We start from the raw sequence: 24,598 nt of genomic DNA, 5'->3' as shown, positions 1-24,598 counted from the left end.
TTTCCCTCGGAGCATTCCATATCAGTTGTCAAAGCAGAGTTCCTATAACGACGAGGCGACTCTGTTGAAAACTGTTTTCACTTAGTTCATAGTTGCCAAAGCATTGAGAGCAAAAATTTGTCTAATTTTATCTTTTTAAATGAATGAGATTTTCACTTTAGAAGAAGAGCTATTTTCAACATTGGCCAGATTCGAAACTTCCTGAGTTCAGGGGCCCTGTCTCTTTTAATTCACCAGCCACGGTGGCACAGAATAGGTCTTCAATAATCCTTTACTCTGTACTTCGTTGAATGAATGCAGAGTTCTGACTGTTCATAACTGATGAGAATGAATTATTGAATTCGGTCTCTTGTTACTTTTCTTATTACTTTCTGTTACTCTGAATGTGAATGTCATTTCTCTCAAGGGCTTAATATTTGTCATATTTATAAAACCTCTCGTGTGCTTTTAAAAGCTCTCTTTTGTTTTGTAATATTTTTAGTCATAACGGGATACTCACGTTGAATTGCTTACTCAGAGTCCTGCTTGTTATTGTTGGAGTAGGTTAAGAGGGCGCATATTTGAGGCGGAAGGCCTTGGGACCGGAGGCGGGCAGACGTGAACATTGCCAGCATTCATTAGTTCTCTGTCATTTTTTTAGGTGGAAGTAAATTAAGGCTTAAATATTTTCCTTTCAATTCTAATGAATATTTCTAAGCCATTATATTGTTTCCTCTGTTAAATGACATCATCCAGTGAAGAAGCTTCATCGATATTTGCAATTTTAGATGTCAGAGTGGATATGGGTGATGTCGCAATTAGACTGACATAAAAGAATGATCTGAATTTTGAAGTATCCACAAATCAGCTCATTAAAAGTGGTAAAAATGATTCTATTTTTCTTAGCATTTTGAGTTCTGAGAAACTTTTGTCATTTTGATATTTTCATACAGTCTTTTAAAATTGGCATCATTCTCCCATTTTTCCTCTTTAATATTCTGAGTGCAATTTAACTGCTGGTTCACTCAGCTTCACCTTTGCTATTTATCAAACTATCTATTTTTATATCGGGCCTTTATTTTCGTAGGAATCACACTTTCAAAATTAAGGTCCCACAGTTTCCTCAATTCTTAAAGAACTATATGGAGACATGTTTTTTTCTTTTTCTTCCGTTTTTGTTTCTTTTGGCACCCATGGGAGACTTTCCATTGCTCCCCTCCAGAATTAGTTGCCTTTTCTTTCCTGAGAATGCCTGATACAGATATGCTTCTAAAAGAGAAAGCAAAACTACTTTAATATTTTAATATCAAGGAAGTTAAATATTTTTGAGTTGATAGCTTTTCCAACAAAGTTTAAACTGATGCATAATTTCTGAAGTATATGATTTTGATATCACTCAAAATGAAATTTTATATGGAATATTGTAGAGTTTTTCTCTAAAAAACGTTTTAGAGTATCTTTTTATATTGGAGTTACCTATATGTTAACTTTGAAAAATACTTAACAATGTGATGAGACAAATCAAAGAGCTTCATTGGTATAGGAAAAGGTAACTGATAGCTTTTTTTAATTCAAACTGACTGAAGATTTTAAACATTTTTTTCTCATAAATGTACTTAGGTATGTGGCAATTTTATGGTACAGTCTTATGGCACACATATGAATGTGCAGTTGTTGAAAACCACTCCGCTTCTAAAGTGAAAATCTCATCCATTTAAAAAAATAAAATTAGACAAATTTTTGCTCTCCTTGTTTCTCATGAACTTAGCGAAAATAATTTTCAACAGAGTTACCTCATTGTTCTAGGAACTCTGCTTTGATAACTAATATGGATTTTCAAAATTGATGCCAAAGAGAGTTTGATATGTCTCCTTTCACAAAAATTGTTTTGCTGAGGAAACACTATACAGAGGAAAAATAACTTTTTCTTCACATTTGGCTGCTAAATACATTTCATGATTGGTTTAAATTGATTGATTTCAGACTTGGAGCAAAAGCTGGTGTTCTGCTACATATAAATGTTAATAAATATGCTGTACAAGTTCAATTAAATAATCATGAAATTGGTAAAATTTAATGAAAGGCATCTTGACCTGAGGAGACCTAAGTTCTGGACCAGGTGCTGTGTAACAAAGGGCACATCGATCGACCTCTCTGGGCCTTAATTTCATTACCTATAAAATGAGGGGACCAGATAGATGGTCCATTTTTATGACTATAAATCTATGAATGTTATGGGAGTAAATTTTATTTCTCTTTGCCGGTCAGAAAGCTAACTCTTTTCGAATTACTTCTTTTCAGTAAGGTATGAATATCTTGTGCAGGCATCTTCCATCCATCTCTTTCAGATTAGCTGTCTCAAATGTTTCTCCTTCACTCGCTTACCGATAAATTTGAACTCCTTGACACTGATGACAACTTCAGTATCCTTCTTGTCACCTTGCAGACTTTAAGCATAAAAGTACTCATTGGTTTTAAAAGGGGAGAGAAAGGTAGATATTAGTACTATGAAGTCTGGCCTTGAAATGTTTTCTTTGTTTTATTAAATGTCCATTACCTGAACAGAATTTATTTTAGTATGTAGAATGGGAGAAGAAGAAGGGAGCTAGACACATTTGAGAATGCAAGTATAATCAAATAAACATTTTAAATGCCTTCTTAAAGCGAACACATATGGAAATGTGTTAATTAAGGTACTAAGAAGTGTTTTTGCTTGTTTACCACTAATTCGGGCAAGTACCTGGGTATGTTTCCTCTGCTAAAACTGAAACAGATTTTTTAAAAAACGTAAAACTTAGAGTCATCAGTACACCTTGTAGAATTTTAACCGGATTTGGTTTGGTCCTAGTTTTATCAATTCTTTCTTTGTTAGTCTGTGTAATTTCATAAATGTCAAGCCTATTTTTATTTCTTGAAAAAAGCTGATATGACAGAATTGAGTCTATGTGCTGATTATTAACCAGTACTTTAGTTAATAGAATGTTTATTCAGTGCCCAAAATCACTGAGATATTTTTGCGATATTTTAAGTGATTTTCTTTGAAAACACCTTTCTACTTTGGCAATTTGAATAGCTTCTTTTGTTAATAATAATCAAAGGTGAAATATAATAGATGAAGAAGTAAACTTCTTCTTCTGCATCATCCTAGGTGTATTAATTAGGAGACGAGGAAGTCACCTGTGAGGGAAAGTGTTTCTGGTGGGGTTTGGCTGACTTTGGACAGTAGATTTTAGTCTGTTGGTTTTATGTTCAGAAGTATTTTGAGGAAGAAAGATTAGATCTTGTCACAAAGTAATCAGAAGTTTCTTGCCATAGCAAAGCTCAGTGTGCAAAGTCACAAGAGCCAAATGGCTTAGAGGAAAATGTCAGGAAACCCTGCTCTGCTTCTGGTTGCACATGGAATTGAACGGGTCCCTGTAAATTGATGTTTCTTCATCTGTAAAATGAAGGTGTGCACTAGGTGATTGCTGACTTCCGTTCCACTCTAACTCTCTGTGAAATCAAGATCACATTATGTACACTTTTTTCCCATTTCCAAAGCCTTTTATCCTGTGGTTGGCCCTTAGAGAGTGAAATCAAAACAATTCTGAATTTCTTTTTTCAATTGATTTCTCTTTTGCTCTTCTGTCTAAAAGAATGAGCATGTTCGTCTGTTGGACTTGAGTCAAATGAAAATGTAAAATAGGAAATTTACAGTGTTGTGCATTTGCTTGCATAGATCTGGCTTATGTAAATCTGGGAAGCCTGGTAGAGTTCTTAAATTTATTTATATGCTAAGGAAGAAAGATGTGCTTGTTGAACCTTGAATAAAGGATCATTAGACAGGCTTTTCGCTCTTTCCATTGTGGAGATGGGTTCATCCTAATCTTACTGCGATGAGAAATGTTCACTATCCTCTCCTGGTATTTTTTGTGTTTTTGGATATAGTCATTGGGAAAACATAAGATGTAGGACTCAATGCTTAAGTATTTATGTATAAATTTCTTATTATCGTCAGTTGTGTATTTGCTTAACTACAGAATGTGACCTCATGAGTCATTCTTTTAGATATTAAAAATTGAAATATGTAGGTTGTATACAATTCATTATCCAGACTTTCTAAATCCAAAAAGCTCTGAAAATTGAAATAAAATTATTTTGTAGATTTGGCTCATATTTGTGGCAAACCGATCGGAACATACATGAGATTATTTGTAGTAGGAACATTCATACCTCTCCCTCCTGATAGATTATTGTTTTTAATGGTAAAGTGTTAAATATGCCCTTTCTTACCTTTCTAAAATATGAAAAACTCTGAATTTCAAAACGCATCTGGCCATTAGGGATTCAGGTAAGAGATCACGATCTTTATTATCATTAATTTTCGCAGAGGATTAGCATGTGAGCAAAAGAATATTGGTTTCTTACTCATTATTGCTGGCAGTGGAAATACAGTGCAATAAATAGACAGTAATTTAGTGCTTGCCCCTAAGAAAGGTTGGAATTAGAATCTGGAAAAATAAACTGCATACAATATGGGAGAGAATCATAACAAACACAAAACATATGATAGTACTTATCCATAGAAATTAGTGCAGAGTACTTGTAATTTTTAAAACCAGTTTTCCATTTGATATAAATACAAACAGTGTTTTGAACAGATTTACTAAACATGGTCAAAAGAAATTCTGAATAGAAATAGTTGATATGCAGACTGATATTTGCATAAAAGCTAATTAACCGACTGCTTTGGAAACGTTCAATATTTTGTTGAGTAATTTGGCTTTGAAAACAAGGTAGTAAAAATTGTTTTTTTTATGACAATTGCAAATGACATACAATAGCTTTGACTCAGCAGATTTATTTATTTTTTTGTAACTATAGGAATGAAACTGTGAATAATTTTCTCATAACAGTGCTTTTTTATTTCTTATCTATGGTCATACATGACTGATTCAAAATGGATGAAAAACTTGCTCCTGACATAACAGATGGTGCCTATTGGACTCTCTGGTGGGCAACTTGACTTTTAAAAAAGAACTAAAAATTCAAATTCCTAATACCAATACTTTTTGAAAAATATTTTCTTTTACGTAAAAAAATCTTCGTGTTTAAAAATTCTTGATGAAATAGTTTATAAAAAGCTTTTAAACGATTCCCTGATTTCTTGACTTCAACCAATATTCTTAGTTTATAAGTCAATTTTTGAAAGATTCTATTAAGCTGTAATAGCAGTATTTATGTTTAGATTTCAAGTGGATTATATTCAGGTTGAAATAGTAGTTGTTAAATAATTTAGAAAATGGCTCATCAATTATTGACTCTCTGCCTCACAGTTTGTTCTCCCTAAAAAGGGGCATTTTGTGAATATCTCTGGTAGAATCTAATGTCTTTATCATCATTTTCAATCTCTTCCTATTAGGTGAGGCTTCATTTTAGTCTTCAATATGATTACTTATTTTCCTACCAAGTCAGATTTCCTGCAGTTCTCTACGTATCTGGTTAGCACAATTGTTCATCTTTTCCTTAAATCTGTGTATTCATCAGTTTCTAGTGTTTTCTCAAATATTATCCATTTACCTCCAAAAGCCTTCCTTAAGTGGCTTTGTCCCATGTGAAACATTTCCTTACTTTCCTCGTACTCTGTTCAGTAACTGGTAACTTTACTAATGAGGAAGATGAACTTAAGTGACATTGTTCTGAAAAATAACTTCTGAAGCATTCAGAAAATCTTGAGGGAGCATATGCTATAATGATATTAAATATAAAAATATAGATAAGAGTGATACAAAGGCTTTTAACATTGAATTTATCTTCCTTTTTTTTTAATGGAGGTTTTATATCAGATCCCATATGGATTTTTATCTTCTTTTCACTTGGTATATGTGAAATTCATAGTAATTTGTGAAGGATCTCTTGATGGTAGAGATGGGGATTGGGAAATCACATGAAGGAAATTTCATCATTTTCCTTCTCGTTGGCCCTCTTAAGAAAAGGAAATGGGGAAAAGAGAAGACATGACCTTTGTGATGGTGAAGGAGTATCCAGTTCTTCATTTGTTCAGAGCTGTCACTGGATAAATTAATTGGTGATAATCATACATGTATGTCCGAGTGATTACAGAAGGCAGCATGTAGATGAATTGTTTGCTGAAAATTACGTAATCATTTAAACAAGTCAATCTGTCAGTAATGTATTTACTGTTATACAAAACTGATTCTCCTTCCTATTTCACGTCCTTAGAACTGTGTAATTCTCAACCAAATTGCAAATGTCTCCAGGATGGCTAGTATGCATTTTCTATCTCAGCTTGACTGAACAAAGACAGTTAATACTCTCTCTCTGCTTTTCTGTGCTTCTGTACCTTGAGAGATTTCTTCTTTACCTTATCTGCTAAGAGGTTTATCTATTTTTAGAAATAGAGAAGTGGCTTTTCACTGGGGCTGGGGTTTTCCCATTTTCTTCAGTGAATTCATAGTGCCCAAACCAAGGATGCCAAGACACAGATCTATTCTTTAACCATGCATTGTCTAGAAAGGGAAGCTGAGGCAGTGAGGTATTTATGCCCACCAAAAATTCAAACCATAACAAGGTTATATATGCAGAACCAAGTGTTCGACAAACCTGTATTCTAGAAGCTCAGTATCATTAGTATCACTGTAATGTATTGCTATGATAGAAATTCATCATGAACAAAAAGGTTTGTAGTGACTGGAAGAACATTTTTCTGAGCCGGATTGCTGGTTGCTTCTCTCACGTGGGAGTGCTGTAATAGCCTTCTAGTGTACACTTGTTTGGCTCCTGGGGATCTATGTGAACAGAATATTTTCTGTAATTTATTTAAACGTATTTGCATAGCCTGCAAATATTGAAATTTCAGGACCTTCATGTGCTCTTTGCTGTTTGTTCAGATTTTATAATCAATGTTGCAAATATTAAGTGTAATATTTCCATGATTTGGGGCATGTTGAATTCCAGATGAATGCACTTGAACCCTCTGCACGAAATGTGTAAACACAGACAATGAGACTCCTTTATTCTCATTTGATGACATTTTACAGTGCAGTAAAGTTCCATTACAGTAATTTGTTTCATGCAGACATGTTATAGGCCAAATTATATCCCTTATGTTAAAAATCTCTTCCATGAGTGAAAGGCAACAGTTATTCATCTCCTAAAATCAGACTTTAAATAAGTTAAGTGGACTTATGGTGTTTATCTTTGTTAAGACATAAAATGCTTCTTATTCTACCACATTTTAAGGATCATTCCATGTGTATGGCAAGGGAGCTACACATAAATTTTGAGCACCTCTTAGGATATGATAGCATGTATTTTAAGCCTCTGGGACACAACAGTGAATCAGATGCAGAGAGAAATTTGCTCTAGTGGGGAAAGAAGCATTGATCTGATATTCACCCAAATTATAACCATGCAAAGTTTTGGGAGGAGTAAGTTCAAGGCCCTGTGAAAGTGTTCAGTAAGAGGATTTAACCTCGTCTCAGTCAGCTTGGACAAAGTTAGGTGGAAGCTGGGAGTGAGGAGTTAGAAAGTAAAACTGTAAACTAATTCTACCAGGATGTATAGGATCTAGCCAGGAGGCACAGAGGAGCTGCCCTATTTTATTAGTGCATATACTCTTATTTGAATTGTTGAATATAATTTTTGAATTAATTCAAGTAGTTTTCTTTCCCCTATAAATATGCTTGATTACTATTTATAAAACTTATTCCAGAAGAATTAGGAAGAAAGGCAAATATCACCAGCAATGACAACAATCAATGATCTAAGTAAGAAACCTTGCTCCCCAAAAGCCTACCCTTCTCCCCCCCAAAAAAGCCCTATACAACTATAAATCTGTATTTTAGTAAATATACAGAAATCCAAATTTTTAACAAAATGGTGTCATAGCATTCTTAGCTTACGGTTGTACATCCTTTATAGTGTTTGCCGCATCTTTGTAATAGATATACCATTATTTATTTAACCAATCCCTATTTGGGAACCTTTTATCTCTAACTTTTCAACAACCCAAAAATATTTTTAGCAAAATGTATTGTATTTATCACGTTGACTTAATCAGTTTAGCACCTAAATTACTCTGAGATAAGGAGGCATTTGTTTATCAACTCCAGAGCTGCTTTGGCTAAAACGAGGCCATCTTTTTAAATTCAGATGAACTTTTCTCACCATAATTGATCTTATGAAAGGATGGAACTTATAATAAATAGAATTTCAGAATATATGGAACTCTGAGTAAACTAGGGAATCAACTGCATGATCTTAAAAGGGTCTCATGGTTCTAGTAGCTGGAAAGTGGGACATAGGTTCATCCCCATCTTCCACCCCTAATTTACTTGCATCTACAAAATGAGAAGTAAGGCAAGTTCTAAAGTTCTGCCAAGAGTTAAATTAACGTCACATTACGGCTGCCACTTTATAACCGCTATGTCCCACAAAGATTTGCAAAAAACTTCTGCTGACAATTTAAGCCTAAGTTATATTCAAAACAGATTTCATCAGTCATAAAACACATGCTCTATTTTTATGCTCCTAATGAAGACTCATAAGGAATTTCTGAATTCGGGAGGGATCAGTGAGTATTAGATACTCTTAAAATGTTTCATTTTATTTTATATAAAAACGGTGTCTACAAAACTGAAAGTTAGATATAGCTCAAAAAGAGAAAAAAGGATGAAAATCTTCCTCAAATCTTCGTGAGGAAATAGGATGTTAAAACAGCAGCAACATGTAAACAAATAGCTATGATTAAATGTTCCTCATCAGTTAATTCAGTCTTACGTAATTCTTGTTTCATTGGGTTTAGGGTCAGCAGTGTGCTTTGATGAAGACTTCTGCTTACACAGGAAAAATCTATATATTAGTGTTCAGTCTAGACATATATTCAAAACTGATATCGTAATTTTAACTGTTTTGTTAACTGCCACCTTTCTTTTGGTAAAACCGTTCCCATGGCTCTCTTTGTGTTACATATTTGTTAGATCAAAGCTATCTTTTAGTTACATATTCACTGACTTAAGCATGAGTTGCATTTGCTAATTGAATATCTAGTAATCAATTAACTGTGTGGTCAAAATATGTCAGATTTAAGTACAGTACCCTTGTTTTCAAATAATTATACATTCCACATTCATCTTGTGAGAACAAGTCATTTTTCAAAAGCTTAATGAAGAGTGAAAGGCTAATTGATTTTGGTAAGCATTTAGAAATACTATTTTATGGTCTAAAAGTATTACCACTCTCCTGTTCAATTGCTGAGCTCCCGAAAGGCTGTAGTCCAGGAAAAAACAAACAAGAAATGCAGTGCATAGAATGTGGCCTTCCACATCGAAGTTTGTGTACGTATAGGTTTAAAACAAAATGATAAATCAAATGCCTATGAAGGAATTGAAAAATCGTTTAATCACAAGGAAAAAAAGTTATACCCTAAAGAAAATGACCTTATCTTTGTCAAACAGAAAAAATAATAAGACCTGTCAACTTGCAACTTTTGCTATGTAATTTATTACAATTGTTTTTAGGCCACAACTTCTGTAAAATTTAGGAATATTACTTAAAACCCTAAATAAATCACTGGTCTATTATCTACTTTAAAATAATTAGGCAAAAATCATAAAATGAAATCAAGGCTCTATTTCTGTTAATTTTTAATTTAAATAGTTTGCAGATGTTTACATGAAAATATCTCACGCAGTTCAATAGGTCTTTGTATAAATTAGTGTTGTTTTGCTTGTAAGAAAAACAAATATTTCATGCTGGCTAAAATAGTATAAGCAAAGTTATTTGTGTAATAAAAAGTTCATTGATAGTGAGATTTAGGTTTAGTTTGACCAGGGCTCTGCCTCTGTCTCTGACATTTTCTGAGCTCCCTCTTTCTCTGTTGTCTGCTCACCATGCTGAGGGTCCCAGCAGAAACTAGGGCTATGTGCTTCCTCCTTCACATCCGGGAGGAGTGAGTGTGTCTTCCCCAAACCATTAATTAAAATTCCAAGCTTTACTCGGAGCTGATCACTCTGAACCAATCACTGAGGCCAGCGTGCCCCTGGATAGGCTAGGTGACTTCTTTTTCCTCCTGTAGGGAAAGGACCAGCAATTCTGATGGGCTTAGCAGTCTCTCAGCCTGGGAGAAAGGAGTCTCCCCCTGCAAACCCAAGGGCTTCCGTATGCAACAGGGAGGGGAAAGGGTGGGACCGATAGTGAGGTGGCTTTCTCTGTCCATTACAGATTTATTTTCCTTCTCCTCATTCTTGAATTTTTAGGGGAGGGGAGGGAGTTGAGAAATCATTTTCAGTGATTCTTTCATTACACAAGCGCTTTCCTCCACATATCATCTTCCGTGTAATCCTCTTGACAATACTAGGAAGTGGATGTAATCTCACTTGACAAATGAGCAGGAGGAGGTTAGCCAATTTAATTTTCTGTGGTTCACATGGCTTGTAAAAGCTATTCTAAAGTTCACGTTCTTTCTCCTGTGCTCTTCAGATTGTAAACTGTAGCATATTTGCTAAGTAATTTTGTGAGAAAGGTTGTTCCGAGTTGGAAGATCAAAGGATTTATACGTTTTTCATAAACATTCATTCCACAGATGATTACAGTGTTCCTACTGTGTGCTTGGTATGTGATGGGTGCTGAGGTACTATGGTGAAGACAACAGAGGTGCCCTCTAATCTTACGGATTTAGTGGGGGAAACAAGTGTTAATGTCATGCAAATAAACGTGTAATTACAAACTGTGTAACTGCTCTAACGTAGGACCTGTCTAAGTCTGGGAAGGGTGGTTAGAAAGTTTTTTCCCTGGGAAGGGAGGTGACATTTGAGTTGAGATCTGAAGGATGAGAGTGAGTTAACAAGGCAAAAAGGAGTAGGAGGAAGGGAGAGAGAACCAGGCAGAGGGAGCATTGCGTGCTTAAGAGCTCAAAGGAGTCCTTCTCTTGGAGCATAGAGAAAACAGTGACGCAAGACGAGGATGAGACAAGTGCATGGGCTGGATCCTGCAGGGTCTTCAGGTGGTGTTAAGAATTGTGCCTGATATTCCACCAGAAACTGTCTTGTAAAGATAAGAGCTGATTTTATGTACTTTAAATATTTGAGGAAGTTGCTGAGGTAGTATCTTAATATCCGTTGTAGTTATCTCTCTGAATATTTATATATAGTCTTTTCTTAAAATGTTTTCTCTTGCCTTAACAAAGCCTTTCTTCAGTTATAGAATTTATTTCATCGTATTCAACTTTTCAGCCTTGGCGTGCTGTGTAAATCATTTGTAGCAGCTTTAAAGTGTTTATAACCGTTTATAACTTGAACTTATCTGTAAAACAGTGAAGGTAAAGGCATTTACATTTTAGTGAATATTTATCAAAAGAATATTGAATTAGTTATAGTTGCAAACTGTGCAGAGAAGAAAAGTCCAGACATTAAACTTTTGGGGGAGAAATAATATATACTTAATTTATATACTAAATTATATATATAATACATATAATAATATATAATTAATTTAATGTAGATTTCAGATAATATTTATATATAATCAATTTAGTGTTGGTGACTTGGCGTGCTCTATCTGCTCGCTATTCATGTCTTGTTGGAATTGCATTTGTGACCTCCTTTTATTTTTCACTATGATTAAAGAGTGAGAGAGAAGCAGAACTTCATTTAAATATACTGTTGGCTCTTGCATTTGACTATAAAAGAAAAATTTGGCTCACACCATATGGTATATTAACACCATAAATAAAGCATGCATCCAGGTTCCTAATCAGATTTGGACTTAGGTCTTTCAACTTCATCCCTGTGGAGAAGATGGTTTACTTAGAGTTCAAGCATTTGACCTACAGGGTAATATTTAAGCGTACAAGTTGCTGACTTGGCCACTTTCCTAAAAATCAAACAAACGAACATTACTTTTGATCCTGTTACTTCACTTGGTGAAAGTATAACTTTAAAAATTATCAAAATGAACTTTGAAAATAGGAACGTATGTATTATTGAGAAAGTAAGTTAAGCTTTTTTGGGCAAGCACCTTTACCCTTTTACCTTTGTAAAGGGTAATATAAGTTGTCCTATATCAACAGTTTATTTCATTGGTGGGAAAGATGTGTCTTCTCATCTGGAATGACACCTTGGATCTCTTGTCTTCAGGTTGAGTGGTAGGGAGAAGGGGTGGGCAGATATATGTGTGCAGTTGTCACCAGAGGCCTTGAATAAAGCATGCTTATTCCTTGCATGGAATATATGCTGTTGCAACAATTTCCTGCTCACATATGTTCCATACCACTGCCCTCTTCTGTCTAGGAGAACTGACATTCCTTCTCCTATACTTTCAAGATAGGAGTAGGTTACATAAAGACTTTAATGTATAGTGGTCTCCTGACAAGTTAGTAAACTATTAATCAGTTTGAAATGCTAACATTTCTACTCTTGTGTATCGAAAATAACTGGTGCTTCCATTTTTTGGAGCATCTCAGAGATCTTCCCTTTTGTTGTGTTCTTGAATTTCAGCTCATGCTATTAGGACTGGTAATAATGCAAGTGTCACCCTCTTTATGTAGATTTGAAAATGAAAAATACAGAGAATACATATGCCCTGGGTGTTCAGAAGCCATTCTTCTTCTCTACATCACAAAAAGCCAGTGAAGAGAAGGTGCTGAAAGGGCCAACGCTCACCTGCACAGTGGGGTGTACCTACAGGGTGAACTCTTGGGGACCAGCATTTGCTCATTTTTATCAAATATTTAAATACTTGCCCAAGTAGTAGGTAGAATGCCTACTGTCTGAGACTGTCATGGTATATGTCCAAGTAATTTTGGAAAAAGATATTTGTCCATTTATTCAGAAATTATTTATTGAGTGGTAAGTGACTGTGTCACAGCCCTGAGAATTTGAGGATGAAATGTTTGGTCTGTACCCTCAGTCTTGAGGACAGTTCATGTCAAGGTGAAGTGGGACATAGGGGAAGGAACACCCAAGTCTGCCTGGGTTGTTGGAGAAGTTTCATAGGAAGTTGTCCCTGAGATGGAGTCTTGAGGGAAGAGGGGAGTGTGTTCCAGGAATGTAAGTCTATGCGTAGGAGTAATAATAATGATGATAATATTATTAATGAAGTACACAGTGTTTATTGAATGCTTTGGTGTGGGTTTTTTTTCTTCTTCTAAGTGCTTTACATGTGTTAACTTGTTTACTCCTCGCAACAACCCTGAGATGGGTACTACAGATAAGGAAACTGAGGCAGAGAGTGGTTAGTTCTCTTGCCAGCCATCACACAGTTCATAGAGGCAGAACCAGATTTCAAATCCAAGCTGGTTGGCTCCACTTTCCTTTGTATGGAGAAAATGCCCTGTTTTGGGAATGGTCGAACTTGAAATGGGTAGAAGTTAAGGTCTGTGGGTATTGGCTGGTCAGGTAGTTATGGGTCAGCTCAGGAAGAGCCTTGGAAGATATGCTAAGCAGTTAGAATTTTATTCCGTAGAATCAGTATCGATGTTTTTTGGAGACAAAGTCCAGAGCTTACCTTCATCAGAATCCCTTGGGGGTACTTTTTAGAAATGCACACTCCCAGATCCCATTTCAAATCTACTAAATCAGAATTTCTCTGCTCCAGAAAGTGCCCAAGGGGCTTGTGCCCTGATGTGGTCACGTGGTAGGTGGATCTGTCGTTTCTAACAGCAGCTGCTGCTATTATTTGCCCCGAATTTCTTGGTATTTAATTTGCTGAGTTGAAAATTAATGTAAAGAAGGCTATGAGTTCTGTTTTGTATGTCTTGGGTTTAATTTGCTTGCAGAATATCCTATTAAAAATGTGGAAAAAAAAGAAACCAGCAGCTTGATTTGGAGGTATGGAATACTTGAGTCTTCTGCTTACGGCTGGTCGGGGACTCTCATGAATGTAGTTGAGATTACGCATGTGAAAAAATAGAGCACTCAGCCTGGCTAGAAAGCATTGAAACAGGAAAACAACATGAAATGTGAGATATCAAAAGTCAAAGAGTAACAAGAGCATCTTCAAAAGCAAGAGGGGCCCAGGGAGTGGTGGAGTTCAGGAATCAAGGAAGGAGGGTTTCGTGCTGGTTTCGTTTTTTTAAATGCATCTGAGAATTCATGTAAGAAGAGGACTAGGAAAAAAAGGCCGATGGTGACCTGAAGAAGCAGAATTTTGGTGGAGTACTGGGAGTGGAAGCCAGATTGTAATGAGCATGTGCAAGTGGGTAGGTGGTGAGAATGGGTTGGATTCCTCTTTGTAAACAGGACTTTAAGAAGTAAAGCAGAGGATAATTAGAAAAGGCTACAGGATAAAGGGAGAGCTTAAACATTACTAGCTTTGTTTTTTTTCTTTTAACACAATACATACATATTATAAAGATGCAAACAATACAGATACACAAGGAATAAAGTTCCCTTTCATCCAATAAACAAGAAATACTAACTGTTAAAATTTATCACTATAGTTATTTGTACTTTTTGGTGAGGAAGATTGGCCCTGAGCTAACATCCACTGGGCAATCTTCCTCTTTTTTATTGCTTGAGAAAGATTCTCCCTGAGCTAACATCCGTGCCAGTCTTCCTCTTCTTTGTATGTGGGATGCCTGCACAGCATGGCTTGATCAGTGGAGTTAAGTCCGCCCCGGGGATCCAAACCCACAAACCCGGGCCACCAAAGAGGAGCACGCAGAACTAACCATTCAGCCACAGGGCCGGCCCCGAAATTTGTCATTGTTTTTCAAGCCGTGTTTGTATCACTGTATATTTGTAGTAGATATATATTTACACTTTTTAGTGAAAATAAATTGTCTGAATTTTTGTATGTACCTTAATCTATCAGAGACACTTGGGTCTTTCATTTCGTATTATTTTACACCATTACTTTTTCACAGTTGACTAGCATTACATTGTGTGTATATAGTAGTTTATATAATCCTATTATTGGCACTCTTGCTTTTTTGGGTACTTTTCTATTTTAAATAATGCTACCATTAATATCTTTGTGGGTAAATCTTTTCACACTTCCATAATTACCAATTTTGATTAACTTCAAATTGTGGAATTGTTAGGTTAAGTTAATAGAACAAGGTCCCAACTAGAGTGTTGGTTTATGAGATCTATAAATCAAGTATAGATGGATTAGTCTTAGATGAAAGGACAGACATTGCCTTCTTCCTGGGTGTCAGGAGAGAAGTATGAGCTTGTAGGTGGTTGGTGGGAGAAAGAGTTGAGAGAATGCCTTGAAGGAATCATGTGATAATCTATTTTATCTTAATGTGGATACTGAAAGGGCAGGTTGTTGGAAAATTGTGCAGGTTTGAAAAAACAACTGAGAAGAAAAAGCAAAGGAGTATATGAGGGGTGGGTTCTGGGGTTACTGAGCAAAGATATTGAGCACTATCTGTTGGTAGTGGCACCAGATCCCTTAGTTGTGTTGTCCTTTGTAGCAGCATTCAGAGCCCAGGTATAAGAGTTGAGAATGCCAGACGTGACTTACTCTGGGGTTTGGTGATTGTAGGTCAGGTAGGATGTCTGCGTGGGCAAGAGAGGAGTGCACGGTGGAGTTGAAGGTGGCATGGACAGAGCAGTTAGGTGTCTATGGTCACATAAAGAAAGAGATGAAGCCAGGAGGGGCTGGTAAAGAACACAAAGCGTGAAAGCACAGGGATTCGAGGTTGTCAGAGAGTAGGAATAAAGGAGTGAGGGCTGAAAAGTGATACAATTTTAGCTGGAAAGTGGGACACTGGGTTGAGATTTTAGGAGAGCAGTTACACTTCAAGGTCCAAGGTGTAACCTTGGGTTGGTGAGCTAAAGTTAAGGGAAGAGGAGGCCATGGAACTATATGCAGCTTAAGGTTGTCCATGTGGATGTGGGTGATGTGAGCATCTTTAGTAAAGAGAAAGAGAGTGCCCTAGAAATCTCTAATCCTGGATGAATGACAAAACAATTGATTGCTAATAATGGGTAAAGAATGAGGGTGCTATAGCTGGTTGACCTGGATATTTAGAACAACCTTTTGGAAGATGAAAGTGATAATGAAGATGATGGTGAATGTTTTGGGAAGTAAATGGCATCAAAATAGCAAATGTGAGCTTCTTGAATGCCAAAAGTCACCTTCTAGCTTGAGATGCAAAACTTGGTTGTAGAGATGGGTAGCTGGACAGTGTGTCTTTCACCCTGTAGCACTGGAGAGTGGGGAAGACAGAATTCTCAGTGCTGGAGTGAATTCTTCTATTAAACTCCCGGTGGGTCTGGGAGTGGGGTACATATATCCTCAGGTCTAAGCTGTTGTCTTGCAAGTGGACATACGGAGTTGAAGCCTGTGCTCATAGCATGACAGCTAGGGTAGGGCACTGCTTGTCATTAGCTGCAATTTTTGTTAATTTCTACATTTTACTTATTCTCCTGTAAATTCTAAAAGTGATCTATCTGGGAGAGAAAAGATGTGTTAGGATTTGGTTCATTGGAGAAATTGTTTTAGATTGTAGAGAGTAAGGGTAAAGGGTATAGCATGATAAAATATTGGTTTTTGTTTGCTGTCAAACCCCTGGGTGTAGTTGAAAAAGTATGAACTCAGGATACAGGGGTTTTGAGTTGGAGATGGCAGAAAGTCACTACAGCTTGGGACCCACTTGAAAAATACAGATAATGAACTCAGTACCCGTGAAAAGTCTGAGTTCCCTTCTCTCCTATGGTAAAACTGCCATCTTCCATTAGCTCCCTACTGTTTTTCAAGAATTTTCTTAGATCTGTGATCTTGGGAACTACATCTAAACTGGATCTATTCTTAGTTCTTTGCAGACATTTCAGAAGGAATAGGATGATAATATAGCGAGTGGTGAGTTTAGATGCAAGAATGGCCTTATGAATGATTTTAATTATAGGAGTGAACAAATATATAAACTCAATTCATGATTAGGTTGCTATTGAACATCCTGGGACTCCCCCAGGAGCTCCTTCAGGGGCTCCAGGTGATAGAGAGACATCTGTGGTTGGGACAGATGCTTTCAGAGGAATAATAGGTGGAAGCAACTATTTAATTTAATTAATTAATTAATTTTTATTTTTAATCTTTTGCTGAGGAAGATTTGCCCTGAGCTAACATCTGCTGCCAATCTTCCTCTTTTTCCATGTGAACTGCTGCCACAGCGTGGCCAGTGACAGACGAGTAGTGAAAGTCTGCGCTCGGGAACCGAACCCGGGCTGCAGCAAACCCACCCACTAGGCTGCTGGGGCTAACCCAAGCAACTGTTTTGTTTAAAAAAAATATTGTGGTGGGGCTGGCCCAGTGACTGAGTGGTTAAGTTCACGTGCTGTACTTCGGTGGCCTCTGGGGTTTCCAGGTTCGGATCCTGGCACAGACCTAGCACCGCCCATCAAGCCACGCTGTGGCAACATCCCACCTAAAATAGAGAAAGATTGATACAGACGTTAGCTCAGCCACAGTCTTCCTCAAGCAAAAAGAGGAAGATTGGCAACAGATGTTAGCTCAGGACCAATCTTCCTCACACACCCATAAAAATATTGTGGTAATAGAAATAATTTATAGATTCTAGTTTTAAACTTGAAATGTTAAGAACCTAGTACTGTGCTGTGCATATGATATATCAAACACACGGACTGACCTGAATTTCTTTGGCAAAGGATTTCAATGTAATTGTAATTTAGCATATTGCAAAATTCTGAAGGCATTTTTGCTTGAATCGGAATTCAGAGCTTGCTCCAGGTTATTCTTCCTTTTCATGTTCACCTTCTTTTGCTTTTACTTCTTCATAATATTTTTGCCTGCTATTTGTTAGGTACAGCACATGCTACCCTCACTCTTTCATCTATTTAACCTTGTTTCTTTGCTCTTTTTTTGGCCCTACCTATTAGATCCTTTAGCTTAATCATCCATGTCTGCTTCTCCTAGATTGTTTCCCTAAGAACTCTGTAAGCCACAAAGTGAAACTGATTCAGATTTTACAGCCTTGGTGATTTTCCTTCTGGTGTACTCCCAAGAAAATGCTATAGCACATGGAGCTGATGAATCGTTTTGTAGGGCTTTCGTTTTCTATTTAGTATTGGAAAGATCACGTATCATGGCGAACATGGAACTGTCTCCTGATATCATGAGGATAATACAACCATCAAATAAAATCATCAGTGTTAGCTTTGGTCTCTGATAAATGTAATATATTGTGATTTTTAGCAAATTGAGTTCCCCAGAGAACATTCATTCATGTAAAATTTCACTTCTGTAAATTTTCATTGCTTGTACTGGAAGCTGACTAAAATTAACTTGGCACCTGCTGCTCTGTGTCTGGCGTTGTCCTGGGGGCCTTACACCTGTTAAGCCATTAAATCATCACAGCAGGCTTGTGAGGTAGGTCTGGAGTCTCCCATTTTACTGAAAAGAGATTGAAGCTTAGTGTGTTGCAGTAACTTTTCTTATGCCAACCAGCTCGTAAGGCTCAGAGCTGGAATTTGTCTCCTGTTTGTTTTATTCTGACTACAGCAGGCTCCCTCATTCGAGATAGATATGAGAATATATTAAGGCTTCATTTTGGATTTAGACATTGATTTGGATGAAAAATGAAGCCAACTGCTGTTGGTTGAGATGGTTGACTGTTGGGAATTAATTCAGCATAGTGCTGAGTATAATCCCTGGCCAGGGCCCAGGCTTCTGTCACATAGTACTGCCAGATGAAGGGTTGCCTTGATCATCACTCATTTCATTTCTCCATAATACAGTTCCACTGTATAAAGGAGTGAATTGTGGGAAGATCAACTCATGTGGGGTCATAGTGTATATTTCCCCTGGCTTGTTTGAGGCACCTCTGGCGTGGTTATTGTATCTTCTAATTCTTGGCGTTTCATTCAGACTGTGATTCTCAAAGCGGGCTCTTGGCTGGGGTCCAACATCTGCCATTTGTTCCTGCCTTCTCTTTGCCATTACGTACCTCCCCACTGATATTTGCTCATATTTCACTACTACAGTAGCTTCTTCATTTGATCTCTCTCTTCTTCAGTCGATCCTAAATATTGCCAGTCATACTAATTTTTTCAAAATACTAATTCTGCCTAAAATTCTATTGTGCTTCATACTCTGTGATTTCATTTATATAATATTCTTGAAATGGCAAAATTATAGAGATGGAGAACTGATTAGTGGCTGCCTGGGGTTAGGGTTGTTGGGGTGAGGGGAGACAGGTATGAGTCTAAACAGGATAGCATGAGGGAAATCTTTGAGTGCTCAGATAGTACTGTATCTTGATTTGTGGTAGTGGGTACATGATTGATGCAACTGTGATAGAATGACATAGAACTATACACAAACTTTACACTAATGTCAATTTCCTGGTTTTGAGATTGTACTATATAGGTATATAAGATGTAATCAATTAGAGGAAACTGGGTGAAAGATACATGAGATCTCTCTGTACTATCTTTGCAAGTTTCTACAAATCTATAATTATTTAAAAATTAATAACATAAAAAATACGATTATGTTTTAAAATGTTGAAGTTCCTTTGTCTGTCATATTCATTAAGTTTCATATTCTTTGTTTTCCTCTGAATTAATAGTTCAAAGTCATCTCCTGATTTTTTTCTCCCTAAATTTTCTTTGGCATTAACACAATGTTTGGCTTTTACCAGGTTACCCAAAAATGCTTCTTGAATTAATTGAACAATTGAATAAGCTTTATCAAAGAACAGTGTATCAAGACTTGGTTTCAGTATTTAACATCCTTATTTCCTACCCACCTGCGTGTTGTCTTTCTTGTCTCTGTCTTATTGACTAAGCAGCCTGCCAGGGACTTGACTGGTGGAGTTCTGGAGACTTGGGCTTGCCTGGGAGGGTTGCATTGCCTTGTGGCCAAGGAGCCCAGAGTCACAAATTCTAAATGGAGTGGCTTTTCGAAGACCTAAGACTAAGTGTCTTAAGGGCAAGATGAGCCAGGAAACCCAGGGTATGAACTATGGTGAACCCTGACCATCCAGCCATTCAGATCTATAATAGTTTTATAGCCCAGTATAAGATCTTTCTGGGTGAATATACCAGGTGTACTCGAAAAGAAAAGGATATTCTGAAGTTGTAATTTTCTATGAAAATCAACTTCAGATCTTTGATGTCTTTAATGATTTTTGTTTTTTTCGTTTGTTCTGTTAATTACTCAAACTATGATTGTAGAGTTGTCTTATTTCTCCTTCTAATTCTGTCAGGTTTTGCTTCATGTATTTTGAAGCTCTGTTATTAGGTACATACACATTTATGATTGTTGTGCCTTTATTCTGATGAATCGACCCTTTTATCATTATAAATGATTTCTGCGTATCTTTGAAGTCTTTGTTATTAACTTAAACACTTCAGTCTTCTTATGCTTACTGTTTGTGTGGTGTATCTTTTCCAACCTTTCAGTCTATCTGTGTCTGTATATTTAATGTGGATCTCTTAAAGATGACATAGAATTGGATCTTGCTTTTTATTCATTCTGGCCATCTGTGCCTTTTATTCAGTGTGTTTAGTCCATTAGCATTTAATGTAATTCTTGATATACTTTGATTCAAGCCCCATTTACTATTTGTTTTCTCTTTGTCCCTTCTGTTTTTTGTTTCTGTATTCCTTCCTTCTTTTGGATTAAATGTTCCAAAATAATTTTAGAATTCCTCTTTATCTAGTGGCTTTTTAGCTTTTTTCATGATTACTCTAGAGATTCAATATATATCCTTAACTTTTCTTATAGTTATTATTTAGGGTTAATATTCTACCTTGCACATAAGATGTAAGGACTTTGAAACTATATATGATCTTTTAACCTCTCCCTAACATTGCGCTATAATTGTCATACGTATTACGTTTACATATGTTATAAATCCCACAATGAAGGGTTAGAATTTTTTACTTTAAACAGTCATGTATTTTAAAGATATTAAGAGAAAAAATAGTCTTTTATATTTATGATTTCTGGTGTTCTTCATTCCTTCTGGATATTTGACTTTCTGATGTAGTTCAGCCTGGAGAACTTTGGAAATTCATGTACTTCAGGTCTGTTAGGGACAGATTTCCGCAGTTTTCTCTCATCTGGAAGTTTCTTTATTTGCTTTCATCTTTCATGCATATATGGCCTGGATATAGAATTCTGGGTTCACTGTTGTTCTCTCTGCCACCTTCCCACCCAGCTCTGTACTGTTCTGTTGTCCTCTGTCCTCCGTAGTTTCTTATGAAAACTCAGCATTGATTCTTATCGTTTCCCTGTACATAATGTGCCATTTTTTTCTCTGACTTCTTTTAAAATTTTTTATTATATTTGGTTTTCAACACTTTGGCTATGTGTACCTGGGTGTAGTTTTCTTTGTGAATTTTCTGAGCTTTTTCAGTCTGCACGTCTATGTCTTTTACCCAAATTGGGAAATCTTCCTCTCATATTTGTCTTTTTCTGCATTGTTCTCTCTTCGCCTTCTAAAACTCTAATTGTATAAAATGTTTGCTCTTTTGCTAGTGTCCCACAACACCTGATAATTTGTTTTTGTTTTTTTCTCTCTTTTTCACATTGGATTTTCCATTACATCCTTAAGCATACTTACAGTAACTGTTATAACATCATTGTGGGCTAATTCCAACACTTGGATCAAATTTTCTCTTGAATATAGATTAGACTTTCCGATTTGTTCATATGTCAAGTAATTTGGATTGTATTGGACTCACTTTGTGAATGAGACTTTGCATAGACTATATTTAGTATGTTCCTTCAAAGGATTTTTTGGTCATAACAGGGAGTTAATTTGGCTACACTTAAACTAAATTTTGACTTTTCTGTGACAAGTGCCAGCTCCACTTATCCATTCAAAAGTTAATATTGAATATGTACTGTGTGTCATGCACTAAAATAGGTGACTGTGCTAAAAATACCAGTAGACATGGACCCTAACCCCAAGAGACTTGCAGTGTAGTTGATGGAGATAAGAAAGTGAACAAAAAAGTATGATAAATTCCCATATGTCGTAAGTATGTAGAGGGAGTAAGGTTACTGAGAAAGGAGTTGTGAAACTCTTAAAATGCAATTGAAAAATTATTTCTGAAACAACTCAATCCTTCTGAAACAGGAGGTAGTTTATTTGTTATATATGATGATGATAAAAGATTGGCTGGTGAATAACTATTAGTTACACTGTCATCATTTTGTTAATTCTTTGAAGAAAAGGATGTGTTTCAAAATCACAGCATATTGTGGGCAAGCAATATTAAAAATAAATGTTTAAATTCTTGACTGCCATACTAAACAAGAGGAATACTTTATTTTTGGTGAGAAAAGATGATTTGATAATATCTGAGCAAACACAAATTATCATAAATTAGTAAATATTAGACATTGCTGAGATAAAAAGACTTCTTTATACTAAAAAAAAGTATCACTATTGGGAGAAAAATATTTCAAAAATGATTTACACTCATGGAAAATATATCTTAAAAATCTGTAAGTTTCCTATGTCAAATATTAAGAGGTTTTCTAATCCATTTTGGATGCTATCTGTTTATAGTTATATCTGTTATAAATGAATGGGTAACATGGCGTTGGTTTTTATTTTGTAAAAGGGTATCTACCCAAGCAATAACTTGAGGTTTTCTTTTCTCTTTTTTTCCTCTTTTAACAGTGTATCCTATTCAGTGCATGTATCTGAAGATTACCCAGGTATGCTTTTCTTCTTTTGATTTTTATTACAAATTTTGACTTCATGATTCCATGAATATTTATTTCTTCTGGAGATGTAAAATGTATATAAATATATCTAGGGGCGAAGCGTTGGCAGGGAAAGACTTAAAGATCTAGAAGAATTCTGTTGATTGCCTGTGAGATACATGTCTTCCCCTGAGATGCAGTCCAGAATCAAAATGGTTTTGCAATGAAAAGTCGTTTACATGAGCCAACATGACAGCTTCAACCTGTATGTTTACATCGTTACAATGAAAATAAAGATTCTCTAAATGGTTTAGTTGTTGGTTTTGGAATATCATTTGGCTTTTCATAATGTCACAGTAAGAGGTAAAAATAACATCTAAAATAATAGCTAAAAATAATAGTAATAGCTAAAAATAATAGGCCTTTCTTCCTTTCTCTCAGTATACATGTAATTAAATAACTCTCACAACAATCCTATGAGATTGTTACCATAATATCCCCATTTTACAGATGAATGGTGGCACTGCTAATAAGAGGAAGAGCTGGGACTTGAACCCAGTAGTCTGGAGCCTGTGGACTGTGCCACTGGACTGGACTGGGCATCCTGCATACACGCAGCTGTCCTTAGTGCGTGTCCTGAAACGTGTTACCAGGGCCGCACACTCTTGTCCGTGGAAAACAGAATGTGAAATCGCTGCAGGTCCATTTTTCTGTAACTTACACAAGTCCTTTCTCCTAGGCCGTCATCTTACTCTCCAGACTCACTGTAACGTCATCGGATGTGTATGCCAACATTTGAGTCATGATAATTTGAAGATATAAACAAGATGTTTCTTTTTGGCATTTTTCTTACAAATGATATCTATAATTTTATCTTGAATAAGAGCATAAGCACTGGAGACTTAGTGAAAATCAAATATGACTTGATTAGTTTACCCCAGAGAAAAGAGAGTATAATGCAAAAATCTACTGTTTATTGTATTCTGTGGCAAAGAATAGCACATTTTAACTGCCTGTATTTCACGTCTATGTATGTTTTCTACTCCAGTATTCTTAATAACATCAGATGGTTATCAAACTAACTGTTGTGATCTATCAGGGTCAGAAATTGAAATCCTAATTCCAATTCCTATTCAAATGTAGCTATTTTATTCACATGCTCTGCATGCTTGGGGTGATATTTTTCTGTGTAAAATGACTAGATTACTATAAGTAACTTTGATTATATATACTTTGAGTGTTTTTTAAATAGTTAGTTCATAATTTGGTATGAGGATATTGTAAAGCTTATTTATGTAGCATTTAAGCTAAGTATTTCCTGTGGTAGTTTGCATTATGCATTTAGTCTTTTTATAAGATCAAATGTACATTTTAAAATAATTTTGTAAATCATAATCTCCCTTATAGTTATTTTGCTCTGATCTCCATATATTTTAAGCATAGTATTCTATGAAGCTACTATAAAATTAAATAAGGAGAGTTATTCATTATTAAAGATAATTAAAAGATAAATTTCTTTTGGTAAGGAAGATTGGCCCTGAGCTAATATCTGTTGCCAGTCTTCTTCCTTTTGCTTGAGGAAAAATGTCCCTGAGCTAATATCTGTTCCAATCCTCCTCCTTTTGCTTGAGGAAGATTGTCCCTGAGCCAACATCTTTGCCAATCCGTCTCCACTTTGCATGTGGGAAGCTGCCACAGCATGGCTTGATGAGCAGTGTGTAGGTCTGCACTGGAGATCCAGACCTGTGAACCCTGGGCTGCTGAAGTGGAAGCACGTGAACTTAACCACTATGCCACCAGGCTGGCCCCAAGATATGCTTATTTTTAATAGTAGTATAAAAAGGATTCTAGGCAGATTTTATTGGAAGAACCAAGACAAGAAATATTTATAAAGAAAAGTAGTTTTGGTAGATGGTTTTGCAATCATCTCTTCCTTATTTTGGTATAGTATGTTTTAGATGCAGAATGTTCGCTTTGTGTGTTA

At 36.0% G+C, this 24,598-nt stretch overlaps 1 protein-coding gene across 2 annotated transcripts in view; it reads left to right on the top strand.

Moving 5' to 3' along the window:
• The window catches only part of PARP8 (poly(ADP-ribose) polymerase family member 8), a 169,082-nt gene that overhangs the window by 61,932 nt on the left and 82,552 nt on the right, over positions 1-24,598 (top strand). For both annotated transcript variants that reach the window (XM_008521496.2, XM_008521497.2), the window contains exon 4: positions 22,589-22,626. In XM_008521496.2, coding sequence (XP_008519718.1) covers positions 22,589-22,626 — 38 coding nt within the window. The remainder of the gene's footprint in view (positions 1-22,588; positions 22,627-24,598) is intronic.

This window comes from Equus przewalskii, chromosome 20, assembly GCF_037783145.1.
Source record: "Equus przewalskii isolate Varuska chromosome 20, EquPr2, whole genome shotgun sequence".
Lineage (NCBI taxonomy): Eukaryota > Metazoa > Chordata > Mammalia > Perissodactyla > Equidae > Equus > Equus przewalskii.
The sequence above is the reverse complement of the archived record's forward strand: the minus strand, read 5'-3'. Positions and strand labels throughout refer to the sequence as shown.